Genomic DNA, 22,122 nt, shown 5'->3' with positions numbered 1-22,122 from the left:
CACAAGACAGACAAAAAAAAATTTGTACTGATTCATAATTAATGAGATAGACGAGAAAATTGATTAAATTTTGGGCGATGGAACTATTCATTGACAATCGCGTGTTCCAAGTGGCTTGACATTTTCCTCTTCAGCTTTTGAAATATTCAAACTATATCCAATCAAACGACAATTCCCAGCTATTGAATTACATCGTCATGATTTCGTGTTACAGAAATTCTCATTTAATAGAGAATAAAAAATTAACTATCGTTGGTTGTAATTAATACTTGAGACAATCTCCGGTTGTCTTCCAATGAATCGAACTATTGTTCCATAATTGAGCCACGGAGGTGAATAGATAGGACTCGGTTATGCTACACTCCCTCACTTTTGACGTTATTTTCTCTTGATTATGAAGCCCTAATATATATCCGTTGTATGAAGAATTAATCCCAGCGCTGCAGCGCTAATTAGTCGCGAACGGTGAGGGGCGATTCGAGTCTAGTTTCGTATGAACATAGCATACTTAATTTTCCGAGAGATCCAATCGTAACTCGCAGAATATTATTTGTTGTTACCTCATTTAAATATTTTTTCCAATTGTATTTGTTTTAGAGAAATAAATGTCTGAAGTTTTCATTGGAAAATACATTTTCAATTCTTGTCACAAGAATATTTGATTAGGAAAATTAAATTATTTTCCACGGCACGAACTTACTTACTATTAATTATTATTTGATAATCATGATGATTCATTATTTAGGAATAATTTTCATAGACAACAATTTCGGTTTTCCTGATGCCCAAAATTTTCATTGGAAAATCCACTTTAAATTCTCCTCAAAAAAATATTTAATTTGGAAAATTACATTCAACTCTTAGGGTACGATCTATGTTATAATTATTTGTTACGTATTTGCTATTAATTATTATCTATCATCGTTAATTACTTATTACCTGAGAATAATTTTTATACACAACAATTTCCATTGCCCTGATGGCACACGAACATATCATCGACCCTCGACGATAATTGAAATTACGAATGAAACGATGTAATGATGAATCACTTACCTTTTTGGCGATGTACAATTTTCTATCCTGAAGCATCATGTAAATTTTCTTCCAAACATGGGAATTGCCACTCTTCAGCCAGACAGCACTGAACACAACCGGACACGTTTTATCATTTCGCATGATATAATCCTGGAATTTTCAAAAAGGCTGTTGTTTAGGGAAGAAACATCATTTCAATGGATTTCAGTTCTCTCATTCACTCCCTCCATCATCAATTCACCAGTCGAGGCTTTATTCGAGGAAATATGAAGATGAAATGGGAGAGAGAACGAGAAATTCACTTAATATAATTGGTCTTACTTTGAGTTTACTCTCGAAGCTGTCCATGAAATGTCTCTCCTCGATGTTGGGTATTTCTACCATATCGGGTGGAAAAAATAGCTGCAACGTATAATAAGAAATAATGGATTATTTCGAGCAATTGTTGAGACATATTTTGCAATGCGTTAGTGTGGGTTTAAAGTGGCAGTTCATTGTCATTAATATATTGCGGATAATGCCATAATTTGAATTGCAATGGGAAAACATCAGGGAAGCGTACGCCTTTATGATTTTTTAATGTCTTTTTAATTGCACATTATTTTTCAAACTTGATGTCTTGAGTGGATGAGGGTAGGATATCAAACTTTCATGAATTTGTAATTATGGCGCAGTGGAAATCGTTGTAAGTAATTACAGTTCATTAATAGGACAACATTCGGAGCAGAAGTTTAATAAAAATTGTGATAACGTCAGTTTGACATCACTTATCTGTACAGATCCACTGTTTACTCATTATATAAACGAGTTAACATGTTTTACCACATGTGAACATTTATCGGTTTTGCAATGTGTCCCAGAACAGATAAAAGTTTCAAGTGAAGTCAGAAAATGTAGATTCAGTACAAGTTAAATTGTTTCTGTTTTACCCACAAAAGCAAATACACTAATTTCTACTTTACCGATAGCGGCACATCATATGTACCTGCAGTCGGTAACTTTACTGTCGGTCGATAAATGCAATTGCAAGAGAATTTCTTCTGGTGACTGGCGAACGATCACGTTCGTTATGTACCATCAGCGTGTTAGTAATTATGATATCAATTATTTTGTCATTTAAGATTTTTTCCTTCAAATGTCTCTAGGAAGGTTTTTACGTACCTTTGGATTAATAAATAACTCGTATTTTTCGTAATCTCTTTGGAAGTAGAATTTTCTTTCATGATGAGAAGCAAAAAGTTCCATTTCCTTGTAAACTCCGAGTATATCCTCATGATCTTCCAATGTTCGTTCTGAAAAAATATTGAAAATAAAAATCTAGAAACAGTGAGGCTGTAAAATTGAGATTTTGTATCATACGAGTGATAATCCGAGAATTATCGTGCGATACTACAATCAGAAACTCGATGTTTTATTCTAGAAAATCGAAGGGGAATTTAATCGCAGACAAATAGAGGGTGAATCGCTGGTCAACATATCGATATATTTCATTTCGAGTACATTCAATAAGGTACATACACCGGATGCGCGCGATGCTTGTAAATAAATCAATGGAAATTCATTTCTGAATGTCTAGGATACGTTAACATTTGAAAGAAGATCACGACGTACTTCGGATAAACCTCGTACGTTCCACAGGGCCTCATTAAAATGTTACGCCAATTATGTAAATGAAGTTTTATGGAAATAAAATATAAGAGCAAGCGGCGGACATAATTCACGTGATACATGCGATCTATTCTGTTTTTGTTTCAGCGATCATTCACGGAAGGACGGTCATTAATTTCTCCAATATCAATGAGAATGCTAATTGATCTAATAAAGCAATTAGGGATTTTATAATAAAACAAATTTGTAGGAATAATTTGTCGGTAAAAGTCGACAACACAACTTTGGAAATTAATAGAAAAATTCGGTTGATGGTATCAGATGAATTCAGTGGAATATTTTTTTCTAATTTCTTTTAACGAACTAGATATTTGTTTAATTGACAATAAAATGCATTTTTAAATGCTGATGTTTGTCATCAATGGAATAAACTAAATTTAAAAATGAATTATAACAGATTCGTCGAATGAGTAACTTTAATTGTTCGATTGTTTAATGAATATCGTGACATTCATTTTTGATTTTTTTTTCCACGAAAGGAGACGCAATAAAAATTTAGAAAAATTACTATACTCACTATCAACTATACTGAATTTATTGAAAATTTTTATTTGATTAATTTTGCTTTGATTGACTGTGAAAAAATTTGTGAACAATCAACTCATTTTTACAGGAACTAATCATTCAGTAGCTGTTATCGAATTGTTTATTTGGAGAAACACGTCACCCCAACTAAATCATTCCATAACTATCAACGACTATTGTTGTTCTAGTTGAATAAATCCGTTCGGTAATAATTATCAAACTTCGTTAAGATCAATCGAATTCGTTTATCAGTGGACTCATTAAAATCGTATTTACTGTACTAATTTGATTCTTGATGACCGTGACCTTATCTAGGGTAAGACTAGAATCGCTACTTTTGAATAAAAATTCCCCAGTTCTTTTGACCTAAGACAACCCCACCCCCCACACCCCCAATTTGTGAATATCGATTGCGCAGGGCGCTGTTTATTGAGGTCTCCCAACCAAAACATTGACTTTTGCTGCTATTTGCGGAGTCGTATACAAGTCTACCCTGTGATGATCATAACAAGGCTACCATTTCCCTGATTATTTCCTGACCGAGAATGAAAAATTGGAAAAGGAGTCACTGAATTTTTCAAAAAAAAATATGATTTTCCCTATTAACTATTTTTCAGACAAGAATTTAAAGACTTTCCAATGGGAATTTCGGACATTTGTTTGTCCAAAACAAATATGATTGTCAAAATTATATTTTTCTGTGAATGCAAACAACTTAATCCGCTTGATACCTCATGTCCCTGAGGATCAACTTTTAATATGAGAATATAACGACGTCAGAATTAACGGGAAAATTTGTGATTCTCCCCGGACTGTAAACAAAAACAAGACAAATATTTTTAGATATAATTTTCGTGATTAGTTAAGTCGAAAGCAGTTCCGAGAACGAAATTATTTTCAATTTGATAATCAAAATCTGCCGCATTTAGGAGTCAATATTTCGTTGGAATTGATTGGAGGATAATTGGTTATAACGCAAGTTGGTGGCAAAAGTTATAGAATATTTCAACTTTTTGTTTAATTATTATGGAAAATGTACTTGAAACAATGAGGAATTTAAAGCTCTATCCACACGTGGGTATTTTACCGACCGGATAGACCACTTTCGAATATTTCCAATTGGCAAATTATGGAACTAATTGCATCAGTTATATTTAAGATATTAATATTCAAAATTAAGATTCAATATAAAAAGAATTAATATATTTTTTTTAATTTTCTTATTATAAACAAAAAATAGAATTAATTTCCCAAACGGTCAATATCAAGAAATCCCTTGATTTTGTTACGTTTTATAATCAGAAATTTATATTTTAAACTTTGACAGCAACGAAAATGTTAATTTTTTCATAAGACACTGCGTTAAGTTTTTATTTTTTTTAATGACTCATAATTATACAAAAAAAAAACATTCCAAATATGATCGAGTTTCCTAAGAATTTTTTTTAGTTCTCCATAATATTTGAATTTTCTAAAAGGACAGAGTAAAGAGCTTCCTGATCACTATCCACAACCACTTCCTGACTAAAATCCATTCCCACCTTCAATTCCTCACTTTCCCTCCCTCAACAATGAAATTTAAATAATAATTTGATAAACCAAATCACCACTTTCTAATTTCCCATCAATTACCCCCAAGATCCCCCCATGCAACATTTCCAATTCAACCATAAAGTGACCTTGAGTACCACCAGAGACAATCAGAACCATCAACATCTCCAACACTTCAAAAACTGATCGTCGCCTGCCCCACCAGCGCAGCAGGACATATTTGAAAGTCTTCGCAAATCGCAAAGGACAGAACAACAAATTCAATCCGACTGACGAATACTGCAATCCTAACTTTCTAGAAGCTCCACCAACATCAGCACAAAAACTTTCACCCGATAAAGCTCCCCCTCTTCAAATCTTTCACCCTAACACAGAGAAGATATCAACCTCCATTCTCAGTATTTTGAAAAAAAGGACCCCATGACTACAAAAAATACTACCCATGGAAGTATCGAGGTCAATCCTAAATACGTTCGCCATTTCTTTTTTCCACCCCCAAAACTACGACCCGTTTTACGAAAATTTTCCCAACATATTCCCACCCCAATTGCTCACAATTCAAATTCATTGCATTCACGTCTCTATCATAAACTATATTTCCACTTACTGAACCCCCAGAGGAGCTTCTCCCCCCCGAATGATCGTCCAGAAGTCGCTTTCACCCCCAAAAACAACTCCATCTCCTAACTGGCTTCGAATCCCTGACAGCCGCCATTTTTTCCTCCCCATTATTCCCGTTATCAGTCTTTATGCTCTCTCTCAATTGTTGAGTTTTCCTCGCGGATAGACATAGGACACGATAAATAAATGATTAGGTCGGTTTATTAATTATCAGGAGTCACTACAGAATGACAGAGTTTCATGAATCTACTGCTTCCAGCTCCAGGAAAAATTTTGTTAATAAAAAAAGTGACTGTTCTAACTAAAGACCTCACTGAAGGTTCCATCAACGATAGTTTAGAGGCAGGATATAGTAAATAAATGATTAGATCAGTTTATTAATCATCAGGAGTCACTACAGGACGACAATGATTCATGAATCTTCACCTTCCAGCTCCAGGAAAAATTTTGTTAATAAAAAAGTGACTGTTTTAACTAAGGGCCTCACTGTAGGCTCCATCAAAGATAGTTCAGAGACAGGATATAGTAAATAAATGATTAGATTAGTTTAGTAATTATCAGGAGTCACTACAGGACGAGAAAAATTCATGAATCTTAACCTTCCAGCTCCAGGAAAAAATTTGTTATTAAAAAAGTGACTGTTTTAACTAAAGACCTCACTGAAGGTTCCATCAAAGATAGTTTAGAGGCAGGACATAGTAAATAAATGATTCAATGAATTTATTAATCATCAGGAGTCACTACAGGACGGGAAAAATTCATGAATCTTCACCTTCCAGCTCTAGAAAAAATTTTGTTATTAAAAAAGTGACTGTTTTAACTGAAGACCTCACTGGAGGTTCTATCAAAGATATTTTAGAGACAGGACACAGTAAATAAATAATTAGATCAGTTTATTAATTATCAGGAATCACTACAGGACGACAAAGATTCATGAATCTACTCCTTCCAGCACCAGGAAAAATTTTGTTAATAAAAAAGTGACTGTTTTAACTGAAGACCTCACTGGAGGTTCCATCAACGATAGTTTAGAGGCAGGATACAGTAAATAAATAATTAGATCAGTTTATTAATTATCAGGAGTCACTACAGGACGACAAAGATTCATGAATCTACTCCTTCCAGCTCCAGGAAAAATCTTGTCATTAAAAAGGTGACTCTCCTACCCAAAAATCTCACTAAATATTCTATCAACGACAACTTGAAAGACGAAAATCCGAAAAGAGAAAGGTAACAATATTTTGTCCTTGTGCCACTGTTATCGTCCGAGTGTTTACATCGAACCCAGGACGATGCCCTACGCGACGCTATTACCCTCCCCCACTCCTCCCATCCTTGCGCGTCCCTCACTGGGCGTCTGTTTTGATGCGCATGTGCAGATATATTATTGTCTCTCTCCTTGTCTCTCCTTTCAACTCCCCCCCCCCTCATCCTCCTTCTCCTCCCGCCAAACACCCCTTCACCCCCTACAAACGAAACCATGAGTATCGCTTCACCTCGTACGGTTATCATGGCCATTCCACTCACGTGCATGCGCATCATCTCGTAGTACTATGAGTACACATACATATACACATATATACACCTGTCTCCAGTCGATTCCCGCGTATTGGATGCGCATGCGCAAAACTCTACCGCCAATAGCAATCCCTTAGCGGTTGTACGGGTGTGTGAGGACTTCTATCTGAGATGATTATTGAAACTGTTATAATTAATTATGGGAATAATGATGATAATTATGATTATGATGTTGGTAGGATTGTTAGTTCTGATTGAAGATCATTTTCGTTCTAATTATGATGTGTTTGGGGGTTTGTGATAATGTTGATTATGGTTGACATCAGGAAAAGGTGTGACGATCTGGACCTGAAAGGTCTGACTGGAGAAATTCATTGAAAGTGTCGATGTCAAGGAAAATTTTTGAACGAAAATTTGGGGAATCTATTGTTTTAAAAGGACGAGCTTTCAATGTATTTTCATTTATGAAGAGAAAATTAAGGGAAATATAATTAGCATAATTTTCTTCGTTTGTGGACTAATCACGTATTTAAACTTGTTTTGCCAAGAGCTGATAAGAATTGAATAATTCGTTTTCCTTTTAAGGGATTTCCATATCGATTGTAGTAAATGATTGATTTAAGATAATTGTGATGAGTTGTAATAAACCCCTTAAATAATGAGAAATTAATTAATCTGATAAACAAATAAAAAAGACCAAATGCACATTTAAATAGTTACGTTAAAATTGATAAATTTTCTTCTCTAGGATTGAAAATAGATATGAAAATAATCAAATTTCCCTCCGACTTCGATCTCTCCCCCCCTTTCGCTTTACACCCCATCCCCCTAATCCCAAACTCGCAAAAAAGACACAACATCAACGTTAACATCCCTCCTTGGAGATGATCTTCAAATTGTCTGCATTATGTGCACGTCACCCTCTCCACCCACATCTCATTTCATGATTTTTTGTTCCGCCTGTCACCCTAAAAGCGAAATAGGCACCCGAAAGTGCTCTCTTATGTTTTCCCATCAACCCCCACAACTGCCACAGCCCAAACTTACGGGGATAAGCTCAAGGAGCTGCAGTGCAAGCTTCGAAGATAATGCGAGGAGAATCTCAACAAGAATATCCCAGCATAAATCCTTGAGCATAAACTTTCTTAATAATCGTTTCAAAGTTTACGGATATTGAAAAAAAAAAAATTAGTAATGAAAATGAGGGAGAGGAGCAATTAGACGTCGATGAGAGGATAAAAACTGTGTTAATGAGTGAGGAAGCTTGAGCACGAGGAGAAATGTCTAACGGTTAAACGATGTCCGAGTTGATCGGACGTTGGAGCACTTAAATTTCGTCATGAGGTTGTAATGAGGAAAGCTTTGGAGGGCCAGAAATTTTTAACGACTTATGGCTTGATGAGAATTATTCGTGGGGGGAAGTCATTTGAGAAAAAGGAGGATGAACTGATTTTATCGGGGAGAAAATTGTGAGAATTGTTTTAATGAATTAACTTTTTTTTATGTGAATCAGCATTTTCACATGTTCATTGATCATGTGACGTCATTAATTTTTTTTGAGAGTGAAAAAACGAGTGGGAAATTGAAGTTCTCTTGTAGATAGTATAAATGTTGTTGATAATTAATTAGAAATTTAATTTTGGGTGATTATTCAATTATGTGCGGTAAAGGACGATTTACGCACTTTAGCGCGTCTCAGGAAGTTTCTTCTTCTTTTTTTTGAATCGATTCGATCTTTAATCGATTTGTGCAATTGATGATGGCTGGGATGACATTAATTTCAGAATCTAAAAATTTAGAGCACTGTCAACAACTTTATAACACTATTTGGTTCTGTAAAACTATAATTTTTTGTCTATTGTTGTTAAATTAGTTCTCTCATTTATGTAATTTAGCGAAATGAACCCCAGGGGTGGAATACTTTGAAATAAAAAAAAAATCAGTAATCACCCCGGACATCGGGTATGGATTATCGATCAGATCGTCACGTTTCAAAGTCTCTACAATTTTCGTTAATGATTTTTTAATAATAAATGGTACACCATGATCTTGACATAACTCACTACTGATTAGATTTTAAAACAGATCGTCTAATGGTTTGTCCATTTTTGCTGTAAAATTTTCAAATTTTTTTTACTCATCAGGTTTTTTGTTGGAGACTGTCTTTGGACGCGCTGATGATGAACACGATGATAATTCTAGCGGAATCAATCCGTCGCCTGTTTATTAGTAACAATTTAAATGTTCAAACTTTGATTTTACTAGAGGAGTGAATTTTTGTTTTTATAGAGTGCAATATTATTATTTTGATCCCACCCTTTTCTGACGATTTATCGTGAATTTCGACACCAAAAAGGCGAATTGGAAAGTTCATGGTGGGGTCACACCCACTTTAACCAACTGTGAACACCAATAAATATTAAAAAAACTCACCCCTATTTGGATTTTTGAATTTGATAAGAGTTCACTACGAATTTTCAGATGAGAATTCAAAAAAATCGTCGGGAAACCAAAAAACATTTCATTCGATAAATTCCCAAGGAACGATTTGACATAAAATCAGATTTACAAAATCGATTCCCCGAAAACTTCGATCATATTTCGTTGACGTAATCCAACCCATAAAAAACCTATAACTGATCGACTGAGAATCGCCTTTCGTTCGCAAGGAAAAGGAAAACATTTGTTTTTACCCTTCGTTTTGCCCGAAAACTCGTAAAAAATCATATTTCAACGACTGAAGATCATCAACGACCGTTTAACAACCTCACAGAGGGCATAACCGGTTGAAATATAACGTGAAAGGCGGGTACTCACCAATTCCAAGTTCCGTCCAGGTTTCCACAATCGACCACTCCACTCCACTGACTCGATTCTTCACCTTGAGCAATTCACAAAGATCCATTGTACGTAAATTCTTCTCAACGACTATCCTCCTCGACGTCAAATCGCTATTGTAGAATGTGATCTCAGCCTTGAAGAAGATACTCAAGTTAAGACATACAGCAACACAATATGAAATAAATCCAGAAATAGATCTGAACTACTTTATAGTACATTGTGAACGACGCCGGGAAAACAGCCGTTTTTCAATCCCTGGCGTTAAAATAGCAAACGGGAGTTGAAGACGTGAAAATAGCAAACGGGAACCGAAGGCGTGAGGATAGCAACACGAGCCGAAGTTTATAGTATTAAAAAAAAAATTCTCAACGATTGATCAGACGTATGTTGTACTAATCGCATGCAGTCTTTGTCGATAAAATAATTAAAGATAATTTACAGAGAGCTTAATGAATTTCTGTTGATTTTCTGCCCTTTTTGAGGCATCCAAGTGATGAAGTTACTGTATTAATATTGAAAAACTACTATTAAAGGCTTCGCCTTCGGCTCGAGTTGCTATTTTCACGCCTTCAGCTCCAGTGGTTATTATCACGCCTTCGGCTCAAGCGGCTACTGTCACGCCCTCAGCTCGAGTGGCTATTGTCACGCCCTCAGCTAGCGTTGCTACCACATCCGCGACTGAAACGGCAGTTGCACCGACGTAGCTCACATACTATTTTTTCGGACGTGGGGTGCGATATGCAATCATCCATAATAATAAATAATTTTGTTGGAAAATTTGAACACAGCTCTTCGGTTTATCTCAAAAAATCACTCGACAACGTTTACGACGTGTAGTCCCTTTCTGAAAACTCTTCCAAACACTTCATAAACCTTGTCGAGTGATTTTCAAAGATAAACAGAAGAGCTGTGTTCTAATGCTCCAACACAATGAACCAATACATTTCACTGGACCTCAAAAATAACCCATTTGTCATGACGCGATCGAGTTTAGAATCACTCCGGGACTGCAGACGCCGGGGACGGGAGAGCAGCCCACTGCAACTCCTGCTCGATAGCTGCCCAGATATTGTCACGTCCTAGGTGGCGCTGATGGCTATGTGCTCGATCTCGCTTGGGAGTTTGAAGATTTGAATACGCGCCAGGGTTTTTGTGCGCGTTGGCAGAAAAAATAAAGGAAAAACGATAATTTGTTGACATTTAGTATATTATAAAAATGAGAATGAAGTGCTTATCTTAGCTATATACATACAATAATTAAAAAATACATAGAATTTAATTGACTATCTGTTTTTAAAATGTTTTTCACATACAGCTCTCCCAGCACTCAAATCATCACGATTTAATGCAATTCTCCACTCTGCTAATCTTTTTTTCGTAATCGAAAAAAAATGTACAGAATATGGCATTATTTTTTCTTCGCCAAAACCACAGAAAGAAAAACACAATTTGAACGCACATTCAATATCAGGATTTACCATAGAAACCGAGGAGTGGGGATGAAAATCGCAGGGAGGGGATAGAGCACATAACATCCGGCGCCATCTGGATCGGTGACAATAACGGGGCAGCAAATCCTTATGGGCTTCTAGGTGAGTTTCAGTGGGCTGCGGGAGAGTGTCAGGATGTGACTCGTCTCCCGGTCCCAACCGTGTTTTTAGTCAGTCCGTATAAACACCCTTTCGCAATGTCTAGAGCCCCGGGATAATGTTTATCCACCCCCAGTTCGAAATAAGAAATATCTTTAACATGTGATCTACCTGTTTCTCGTCATCAATTTTCTCCTTCTGGCGAAGTTGGGCTTTTCTAAGTCTCATCAACTCGTCGAGATCGAGCAGGGAGGGCCCAGAGGCGAGTCGTTTGTAGTTTTTCGATTGGCCAGACGAAAAACTGACGGATCCCAGGGCGCCACCCTCCAAACAGGCGCACATTTTTGGAAACCAATCTGAAATGTTCAAGATAATCCTGATGAGAAAATCATCGAAACATCAATTCATCAACTGTTCATAACGACTTAGACTTAACGAACTCGATTCTACGAGTTATCAGATCGCAATCATTGATGTGAAGACCCAATTCAAGGTTTTTAGGTAACATAATTAACTCCGGGTTTCGTGCACTGGTGGGGGGAGTTATTAACTATGAAAATGGTTTGATCGTTTGGATCTTCAGGATCTTCGATTTTTGGAAGATCCTTTTGAGGCTTCAATCGGCGGAAAAGTTCCAGGCCGTTGGAGGCAGGAAGTCATCTAGAATAGAGTCTTCAGTGATCAATAATTGGATAGTAATGAAACAATAACACAACTGCTAACGAATATAAAAGCATCATGTCATTATGTTAATGAAGTGCCGAATTGGAGCCCCTCTTGTGCTCTAATCCTTTGGTTCGTACAATCTGGGCTCGACCACTGTCACAACGTGATAAATTCATTCATTTTACGCGATCCGGTGGCCATCGTTCGACAAAGGTGAAAAGTGTAATAAACATAAATTATAGGATTACATATTAAAGTTGATAAGTGATTCCAAAAAGCGATAGAGAAGTCCTGTCGTGGTCTGACAATCTGCACGATTTTTCCTCTTTCAGTCAAGATGAAAGAGATTCATCATTTTTTTTATTATAAAACTAATAAAATGCGGTGACTACACGTGATTGTCAATCGTGAAAAATTAATTTCGTTAATTATTTCAGTTTTGTATTTGCAAAGAGTGCAATGTGACAACCTCTGGATTGTTGTTAAGGTACGGAATATCGAGGCGCGAATGAGGAACATTAATTGCATTTATCGATAATTAAAGACTATTGAATTATTGATTTTTGTGTGAAAATGAAAATTAGAAGAAAATTTTTTGTAGAGACGAATTTGCAGATTCCGAGGCGAGAAGTTTGTGGTTCCAATCTGCGTAAAAATCTTATTTTTTTTTCATCTTAAATATTTTGAATCTTATTTTTTCGAAAGAAAGAAAATGCAGAAGTCATTTGATATTAATTGACGAGAATTGTCTAGTGTTTACAACAATGAAATTATGAATTACATCGTGATACAAATATATAGACTGAGAGTAAATATAATTTTGCCAATCATATTTGGTTTGGACAAATAAGGGTCTGAAATTTCCATTGGAAAATCCGCTTTAAATTTTTGTTAGAAGAATATTTAATTGGCAAAATTATATTTTTTGATCAGTGAATTCCAGAGATATTCTAAGACACTCAAAGCACGATATCGAAAAAAAATCTATCGAACTTTACCATCTGAAATTGATCGATTTGTATGGGAAACTAGAAACTTCTGAAATTGTGTTTCATAAAACATCGAAAGGGGCGGAAAATGCGGACATTTTCATCGGGTAAACAATCGCCTTAAAATCAGGAACAATAAAAATGACATCACAGCGTGATTTTTAGAAGAATCCACAGCCATATCCATAAACCTCATAACTCGTAAAATGGCGTAACCCCTCGTGAACCAAAAAACCCAAAAAATCAACATAAACAGCATTGCTCTTCGACTGAGATCAATTCCCCAAATTTTTTATGTTAATTCATATTTCCCGCGCTTCGTCTCGTTGATATCCGGAGTAGAGGGCGTTACAGTATTAAAAAATTTCATTTTTACATCATTTTCTATTTGAGTTTAAACGAAAAATTGCTAGAAATCGTTTAAAAATTCTCATCTAGATCAGTCAATTTTACTCTTCCTTCCTCCATTTTTTACTGCGCGCGCAGAACAATTTCTCGTTAACTCATTGTGATTGGTTACCGATGAGTGCCGAATATATCCGATTATCCGAATGGCCCTGTGGCACCAGCCATTCATCGTCCATCTTCTCGTCGCCCATTCGACATTGAATTTTTACGCAGTCGATAAAGCAGTTTTCCTCAGCTGATACAGAAATTTTACTACGCGGTATATTAATTTTTACCAGAATCACACGATCAAAATTCAAATTTTTCTCTCCACGTGTTATTCTCCTCACTCCGTCACACCGAAAGTATATCATGTGACAATATATTTTTAAATTGAGACATTAAAAACTCTTCAACTTCATCACGCTCGACTCGTGCCGTCTGGGATCGTCCTTGGGTTGTCTGGTCAGAAGGTTGAAAGGTCGGATCCCAGCACAGCCCAGTTACCGATTATTGATCGTAAACACATTCTATGACATTGTTTATGACACCCTAGCCTCCCCCCAGTGTTCATCAGCCACAACAATATTTCCAATATTTTCATGTAAACGAACGAGGTAAAAATACATTCGATCTTTGTCCTATGCTCTTGCCCTTCTCCATTTTGTGGAATCATCCTCGCACGATCAGCTCTTGATTCTCGTGATGTTGGGATTCTCACAGATCTCACGTGTCTCGACAACGATCCGAGCTATTCATCACTTCATATGTAAAAATAGGGACAAACGATACAAAAAAATACGAAAAGGGAGAACAGAGAACAATATTTGGTGACATCAATGTCTTAGAAAAGGAGAGAACAGGGACTTCATGGGAGACTTTACCGTATGTAGTAGCTCGCATCATTTATTTCTGGTTACGATTATAATACACCGAAAAAAAATTCCTAAAAAAAATCGGTCAAAGAAAAAATTCGGTGTTGACACAGGTAATTTGAATCCCGGAAAAATATCCCCAAGATAAATCTTAATTCTTCATTTTTTAATTTATTTCAGAACACTTTTCATTTCAAATGAAATTTTCCGAAAAAAGGATTTATTTTTATTAAATTATTCATCACATTCACAATTTTTGCTTTCATACAAATTAATAATTTTTGTTTTATTTGGGAGGGGGGGGGGGGGGCTTCGCCCTCTGGACCCCCGCTGATGGTCTGCCACAGAACCCCTCTGCGTTAGTAAATTAAAAAAAATGGGGGGGGAGGTTTGACAGGCTCGAAGAGAGAATGACAACGGGGATGATATCCGTGACGAAGGGGAGCGGAGGAAGGGGATATTTTTTCGCCGCCCGCCCTGTTTCATCCCTTCCGGCTTCAGCTATTCCACCCCTTCGCTACCGAATTCTTTCGCCCCTTTCGTCTGAAGGGATTTCATCCCTATGCAACTGAACTCTTTCCTCTCTTCTCCGCTGTCTTGACCTATTTTACCCCTTTGTTACTAAACCCTTTCGTCTTAACCCATCTCACCCTTCTCGTACTGACCTCTCTCGTCCCTTTCGTCTTAACCCATTTCATCCCTCTCCAACTGAACTCTTCCCTTACTTTCCTCTCCTCTCCTCCGTCTCAACCCATCTCACCCCTCTGCCACCGAATTAATAACTCAAACAAAATATCGAAAAGCCGTCAAAATTCCCAGACCTTCCCCTCCCCCCGAAACTCGATGAGATTCACCAAACTTTGATAAGGCACTAACTTGGCTCCCAAACTCGCTGTTATTGACCACTGATGATACACCCCTAACTTCTAAAAGAATTGTATACCACTGGCAAAAGCCGAAGTTTAACAAGCGCCCAGAGAAGCCGACATTAGAATGTCGATCTACGTCGGTCTCGATACATCATAATTTCTAAATCTTGTTCATCCTCGATAATGTGGCTTCATTATCCCCCGAACAATTCCACCAAAACCCAAACTAGAGTTGAAAAGTTCCCTCTCTTTCCTCGGTATCAACCCTCCTCACACTCACCTCGTACCTTTCTGAATGAGTTAAAATGAATATCGCAATTTGGTGGAGGTCTGTAACATCAGCCGCACTCTTCGCCTTCCGGCAAATGTATTATATCCCTCCCGGTAGGTCGTAAAAATTTAGCACCGATAATTGCTGGGATACGATACAGCCACGGGCGCCCTACCTCGAACCCCGTTCCATAATGCAGTTACAGTGCCAGGAAGGTTCGTCTCGACGAAATAAAAAATTGTTGAACGGGTGTATGTACAGTAATTTTTTCCGAATGGTAGGGAATAGTCGATATGTGTGATAATTATTGGGTTATTTTTTATTATTTAACAGATGATTTGAACTTTTGGATTAAAATTTGATCTTCAGAGGGCGAGAGATGGCGCGAAATGACAATTAATCATATTGGATTATGGATGGGGATTGTCTCAATAATATAAAAACGATTTAACTATTAACTTTAATTATTTATTATCACCATGGTATGATGGTATGATATTATGGTGTGATATCTCCAGATCAACTGACTCTTAGTGACCAAGATTTCACACTCTAGACCCATTTGACAAAAGGCCCTTGTTCATTAATTCCTTTCAGTTTCCTCTCTGGTTCTATTTATTAAAATCATTCTAAACATTTCGGTACTGTTTGGGGAAAAATTATAAAAACTATAACATATTGAAATGGACTGAAAAGAGCTATAGACAGATAATTCATTTTTGTTCACATATATCAAGCATTCTTAATAAACCACTTTTTGGGTCATGTTTCGGGGGAAAAATTATACTTGAAAGGGTAATTTTTATGATAAAACTAACATTCAGCTCCTGAAGATCTAATTTTTACCTAAAATTTATTTCTGTGTCATCAGGATCACGTATTTAAATATCACCCTCAATATATAAAATCAATAAAGTAGTACATAGGCAAATCCTTGATAACAGTAAAATAGTTCTGAATTCAAATTAATCGTCTTAGATAAACATCAATTAAAGAGGAATCAGTCTGAGAGACTTTCGAGATATCGATAGTATCGATATTTGTCCCTTTTACAATACGATTACGGGTCTGATACTGCGTCATAAACCCGAATAATCATTGTGACCTTGAAACTGAGGAACCTCTGCAAGGTTTCCATACCCAACGAGACTGATCCCACCAATAGTCCAATCTTTCCAAGGTTTCGATGAACTAAAATTGCATTTCTCAGAGTGAAAGGTGTATTTCTCATTGTTGACAATCACATTTCTGCTTGAACAATCATGTGGAACCCTTCAATATTGATGGGAACCTCATTACCCTGAAGAAACGGTAGATTCCTCATCGACTTGACCCATTCACACCCAAAATTATGATCTGTCCCTCTGATTCGAAGAATAGTAATTAATAAGACAGTCCTGCCTAATTATTGGGCCTCCACCTGTGGTCTTTCAATAGTTAGCTATCCTTGGATAATCATCATCGAGATAGCAAGCATGTGCCATTCATCGTCAGCCAATCCTCCATTGTTGGGTTCATTACAATAAGAATTGAAAACTGCGCAAGAACGTCAACAAGTACGGGCTATGGAAGGAACGACCATAAACTCTAATTGCTCGCATGAGAAAGCATCGTCGACTGGTGTATTGAGACAGTATCATTGGCGTAGGTTGTGTATAAATAACTATACGACGTACGTGAGTGTGTTCACAACAGCCCTGGTAATGTGCAGACAGAGTGAACGAGTAAACAAACTGGAAGAAAGATATCCCGGGTACAACGTAGACCCGCATGTCCAGCCTTGGCCTACTCACCTCCTCTATCTACCACCTAGATACCATATAGACATATCTTTCCGGATTATTATCATTTTTTTTTTGTTGATTTGGAAGATTTAGGACCTTCTGAAGGAAGATGAAGGACTGCGAAAGAAGTGAGAGGTGTTTGGGTTCGATTATCATGCCATGATTACGATTATTAACTGAATATGGTGATGGTACCATCTAGATGTCTTACAGACATATTTTTCTGAATTATTATCAACTTTTTTTTTTGTTGATTCAGAACATTTAGGACCTCCTGAAGGAAGATGGAGGAGTACGAAATAAGTGAGAGATGTTTGAGGTCGATTATCATGGTGATAATTACGATTATTGATTGAGTATGGTGATGGTACCATCTAGATATCTTACAGACATATCTTTCTGAATTATTATCATTTTTTTTTTTGTTGATTTAGAAGATTTAGGACCTTCTGAAGGAAGATGGGAGAGTACGAAAGAAGGGAAAGGTGTCTGGGGTCGATTATTATTGTAATCATTACGATTATTGATTGAATGTGATGATGAGGACAATTGAACATGTTTTTTATCGAAGGGGATTTTGGATCTTGTGACTTAAGTTAGTGCTACAAGGCAGCAGATCGTTGGACCCGAGTAGAAATTTGGTTCACATCCACAGAGTTAAGATAAAAAATTTATACGAAAGTAGTCTGGTTTCACCTGATTACGTCGGTCTTCATCAGAAGTTGATAAGGTTTTAATCGAGTAAAGTTCATCAGAAATACTGAAGTCATTCTGATCCAAATTTGGTGATGCTCTCCTGAACTGACTCTAACTACTTTGATCTAAATCTGATCACACCCACCTCACTACACTTTTCATAAGATTTATGTTAGAACTGTCATGACAACGAGTCGTAGCACAGTTTCTATTCAATTTAATTAATTTTTCCCTCTTTCTGTTCAAATCGATATTCATGGAAAATGTAGTTAGAAATAAGGAGTTGACTTATTACCATAAAATTGTTCTATGAAAATCGTTAAAATCCAAAAAATCTTCCCAAATAGAAGATCGACGATGTGAAATGAACCCAGCCAATCCCTTTTTCCCTTTACTCCACTCATCTGACTCTAATTTGATCGAAATCTGATGTGGGATTGATTCATAGATCAGTCGTTCACATCAGAATTCGATATGAACATTCATAATGACTTCCGGCCCACCAGGAATCATCCAAATTGCATCAAACGACTTCATCAAATCGAACCAATTTGATCCGATGAAATTCTAACGAATCTCAATTCTCATCAAATTATTTGATGCATTTTCTATCCACCATCAGCTCTGGTTGGATACGAATTTAATCTGAACCGGAACTGAATTTTCCTCTGGACTTATTGAGAGTGTATGGTATGTGTGGACAACAATTAACCGTCTGTCCAAAGTCAGTATTTCATAGTTATTCTCAGATCCGCCCCGAAATGTTTAGAATAATTTTAATAAACAGAAACAGAGAAGAAAAAGAAAAAAATAAAAGAATAAGGCCCTTATTTTGAATGGGCCTAGAATGTGGAAGCTAGTCACTAAGGGTCAGTTCCTCTGGATACATCACAGGATAAAGATCTACCTTCTCCGTGCGTTAATAAATAATTAAAGTTTATACCCAAAATATTTGTATTGGGATATGAATAAAAGTAGATAAATAAATGTAACAACACAATCAATTACTTTAACTTAAACATTTAATTATTAGCACGAGGAAGGCACGACTGACGTAGAGGACCATTGCCCAGAGACTGAACTCTTACTATTTAAAAAACCTTAACGAAAAAACAAGAAAACGTTTATGACTCCAGAGGACAGAATTTCCTTTGAATACCACATGTCGTAAGGATTGCAACGCTCTCAAGTTCGGACCACAACAGATCATAAATTAGTCATTTTCTGGTGACTCTTTCAAACACATCATAAACCTTGTCGAGTGATTTTTAAAGATAAACAGAAGAGCTGTCTCCTAATTTTCCAAAAATTTGATATTATTTAGCAAATCCCTATCCATAATCCAATAAGACTTTTTGTTGTAGCAAATGAAGAATTTCATTTCCTCAATTTTTGATACCACAAAGTATATGAAAAACCCATTCTCAGAACATCAAAATGGACGTTTTGTATCAGTCCTCACGTTCTCCAACGTTGTCCATTTATCCTGAATCAACAGCCATCTCCACTAACTACGTGGACGTACAACTCTTCCATTTAACAGATCAATTACTTCGACAACTATTCATTACATTTGCTTCCTACATCAGTAACGGATCGCAAAAGTCTTGTCTGAGGCATTGCATACATGTTCTGAACAGCAGTACTTCATTGTAAATGAAGTGGAAGCCACTATAGCATGAGGTTCTCCAGATGACTATGATCTTCTCCGTGAAAGAAAACGTTTTGAAGATTGTGACGTAGGTCGTCAGTGACTAGAGGTCACATGCCATTCCACTTTCTTATTTCGGGGAAGTGGATCAATTTCTTCCGTCAATTCCTGGTACACCGAAGATCATAACAAGAATGACCTTCCTCGGAACACCCGAGTAGAACCATTTTTCTCGGAACTCCTCGTGTTTATGGCTCGTGAAAATCAGCGTAATCGGGTAAATCAGTGGTAATCACCGAACGTAATCGTGGAAATCATTGGTAATCATCGAATGTAATCGTGGAAATCATTGGTAATCATCGAATGTAATGGTTGGTAATTACAGTAATTATATGGGTAATGAAAATCAGGATAATTATTTTGGTAATTACGAGTGATTGATTATACTTAATAATCAATTCTTAGTTGTTTTTCATTCGATTATTCAGTGAAGAGCCCTTCGATTAGAACGGAAAGTTCAGAATTTTTCCAATAGAATCAATAGTACCCATAACTTTCTTCGTAATGAATCGAAAATTATCGTTTCTATTAACATGAAACCATATTATTTTCGATTTCATAGATCAATTATTTATTTTGATGTGTTTTCCACGTTGATTAACGTTTTGTTGAGTTCAAAAAGAGGAATCTAGGTCCTGGATTTCAGCTCTTCACTGTTAATTAAGCGGGAAAATTAAGTAAACGATGTTAATGTTGAGTTAATTAACTAATTAACTCAACGAAAGGAGAATTTTGGAATTTTACAGCCCAAATCAGACCCTCAAAGTTACGAATTCGGTTATATATTGGCTACCGCGTTTAGAAAAATTTCCATTTATCGAAGATCTTACAGAAATCTTCAGAAGAATCGCCAGAAGATCATTAGAACATCTTGGGGGCCCTAAAAGCTTCTTTGGAAGACAATTTTAGTTTCGGAAAGAGCTTTCTAAGAATATTTACCACCCTTAAATGAAAATTCAATGAAAAAACCTTCAGGAAAAAATTTTGTCGTTGGAAAATCTTCCAATGAATCCCTTGGGATCATCAGAGAGATCTCTCGAAGATCGTTCGATGATTCTTCTGAAGGATTCCGACGGATCTTTGGCGGACAATAAATTTTTTTAGTGAACATGAAAACGAGGATAAACTTCTTGTCCACTTCGACGCGTATCGAATAGAAGGGGCAGTAAAATGGCGATAGCGTTGTTAGAATTACTTGAAGGCTATTTTACTGCGATTTATGTCACAATGAAGAAGATGGGAAGCGTAAACAGCCTATCAGAAGTGTAAGATAAAAACTTTTCAATGGGATTTATATTACATCAAGCTTCACCTAAAACTTCATTAAACCTCCATTCCTCGATTGGCAGATTTTTAATGCCTTCACCTATTTATAACATTTATTTCTGCCTCAGTAATAAACTGAAAAATTGATATGTAAAATTTTTAAAACGACTACGTCAGTACAGAGGTCACTACTTCGTCGTCAATGAAGTGTTAGTGATTCTAAAAAAAATTTTTGGTCATTTTCGTTTGCAGTACCAACACAAATATGGAATCGATATATCTCATATCCAGGCAGTACTAACACATAAGTGCAATATACACACACATGTACGCGAAAATAAATTTTGAGTAGTTTATAAAATGTTAAGACAGTAAAAATTGTTATGGAACATCGCACTACAAGACCATTCGTCATTTATTTAAAAATTTCATATGTAACATAGTAAAATCACCATTGAATAATTACCAATTTATATTTAAGCGGAGGAATTTTTTGAAATTAGCTATTCAAAATTAAAGAAATAGTATTTTGTAGGAAATGAATAATTTAATTTTAATATGATAATAAGTACAAAACGAACTGAAAATTTCAAAAGTTTATTGATGTTCTGGTACTTATTTATAGTAAATTTTGACAAAAATTTTTATAGAAAGTACGAAATTAAAATCTACTATTGCAAAAAGAAAACTCAGAAAAAATCATACAATAAAATAGAGAGAGGAGCCAATTTTCGGACGTCTTTAAATGCAAGTATGGCCCGCCAGTGTAATGCCAACATACCAATTTTTCGTTAAATTTCTTTTCGTGTACAATCCAAGCAAGGAAACACCCAGGAAGACATCAAAACCGTAGTCAATGGACTTAACTGAATCAAATCAACGAGACAATCAACAAAATCCAACAAAATTTCGAACGAAAATTCTCCGAAAAATCTTGAATTATAATTTTTTATCGATTTTCATCACAAAAGAACAATCTTACATATCTCAGTTTAGGTTAGTGCGTCAAGGTCACACGTTCCATTCTCTTTTTTTCAACGAAACCAATAACTTTGCTCCATTTACCTCAGAATAGCCACCGTAAAGACGATAAGGAGTACAAAGTGCCGCAGAAAACAATAAATATTCGTTTTAACAATGAAATGCGGAGTCTTAACAACTTTGTTTATAATCAATCAATAGTTCCCACTAATTGCATGAGTACACAATCCCTCGGTATGACAGTTCAATTACGTCTCCAACCAATTTATCCCATCC

General features: G+C 36.2%; 1 protein-coding gene across 1 annotated transcript in view; it reads right to left on the bottom strand.

Annotated features, from left to right (window-relative positions):
- Positions 1-22,122, bottom strand: part of LOC135168092 (growth factor receptor-bound protein 14-like) — a 299,386-nt gene that overhangs the window by 254,247 nt on the left and 23,017 nt on the right. The window contains exons 3-7 of the mRNA XM_064131986.1: positions 11,523-11,707; positions 9,739-9,895; positions 2,200-2,330; positions 1,360-1,440; positions 1,057-1,188 (exon numbers count right to left, since the gene is read on the bottom strand). Of these exons, the coding sequence (XP_063988056.1) occupies positions 1,057-1,188; positions 1,360-1,440; positions 2,200-2,330; positions 9,739-9,895; positions 11,523-11,707 (686 nt within the window). The remainder of the gene's footprint in view (positions 1-1,056; positions 1,189-1,359; positions 1,441-2,199; positions 2,331-9,738; positions 9,896-11,522; positions 11,708-22,122) is intronic.

The sequence above is a fragment of the Diachasmimorpha longicaudata genome, chromosome 12 (assembly GCF_034640455.1).
Source record: "Diachasmimorpha longicaudata isolate KC_UGA_2023 chromosome 12, iyDiaLong2, whole genome shotgun sequence".
Lineage (NCBI taxonomy): Eukaryota > Metazoa > Arthropoda > Insecta > Hymenoptera > Braconidae > Diachasmimorpha > Diachasmimorpha longicaudata.
Note: the sequence above shows the minus strand (reverse complement) of the source record. Positions and strands in the feature narration are given on the sequence as shown.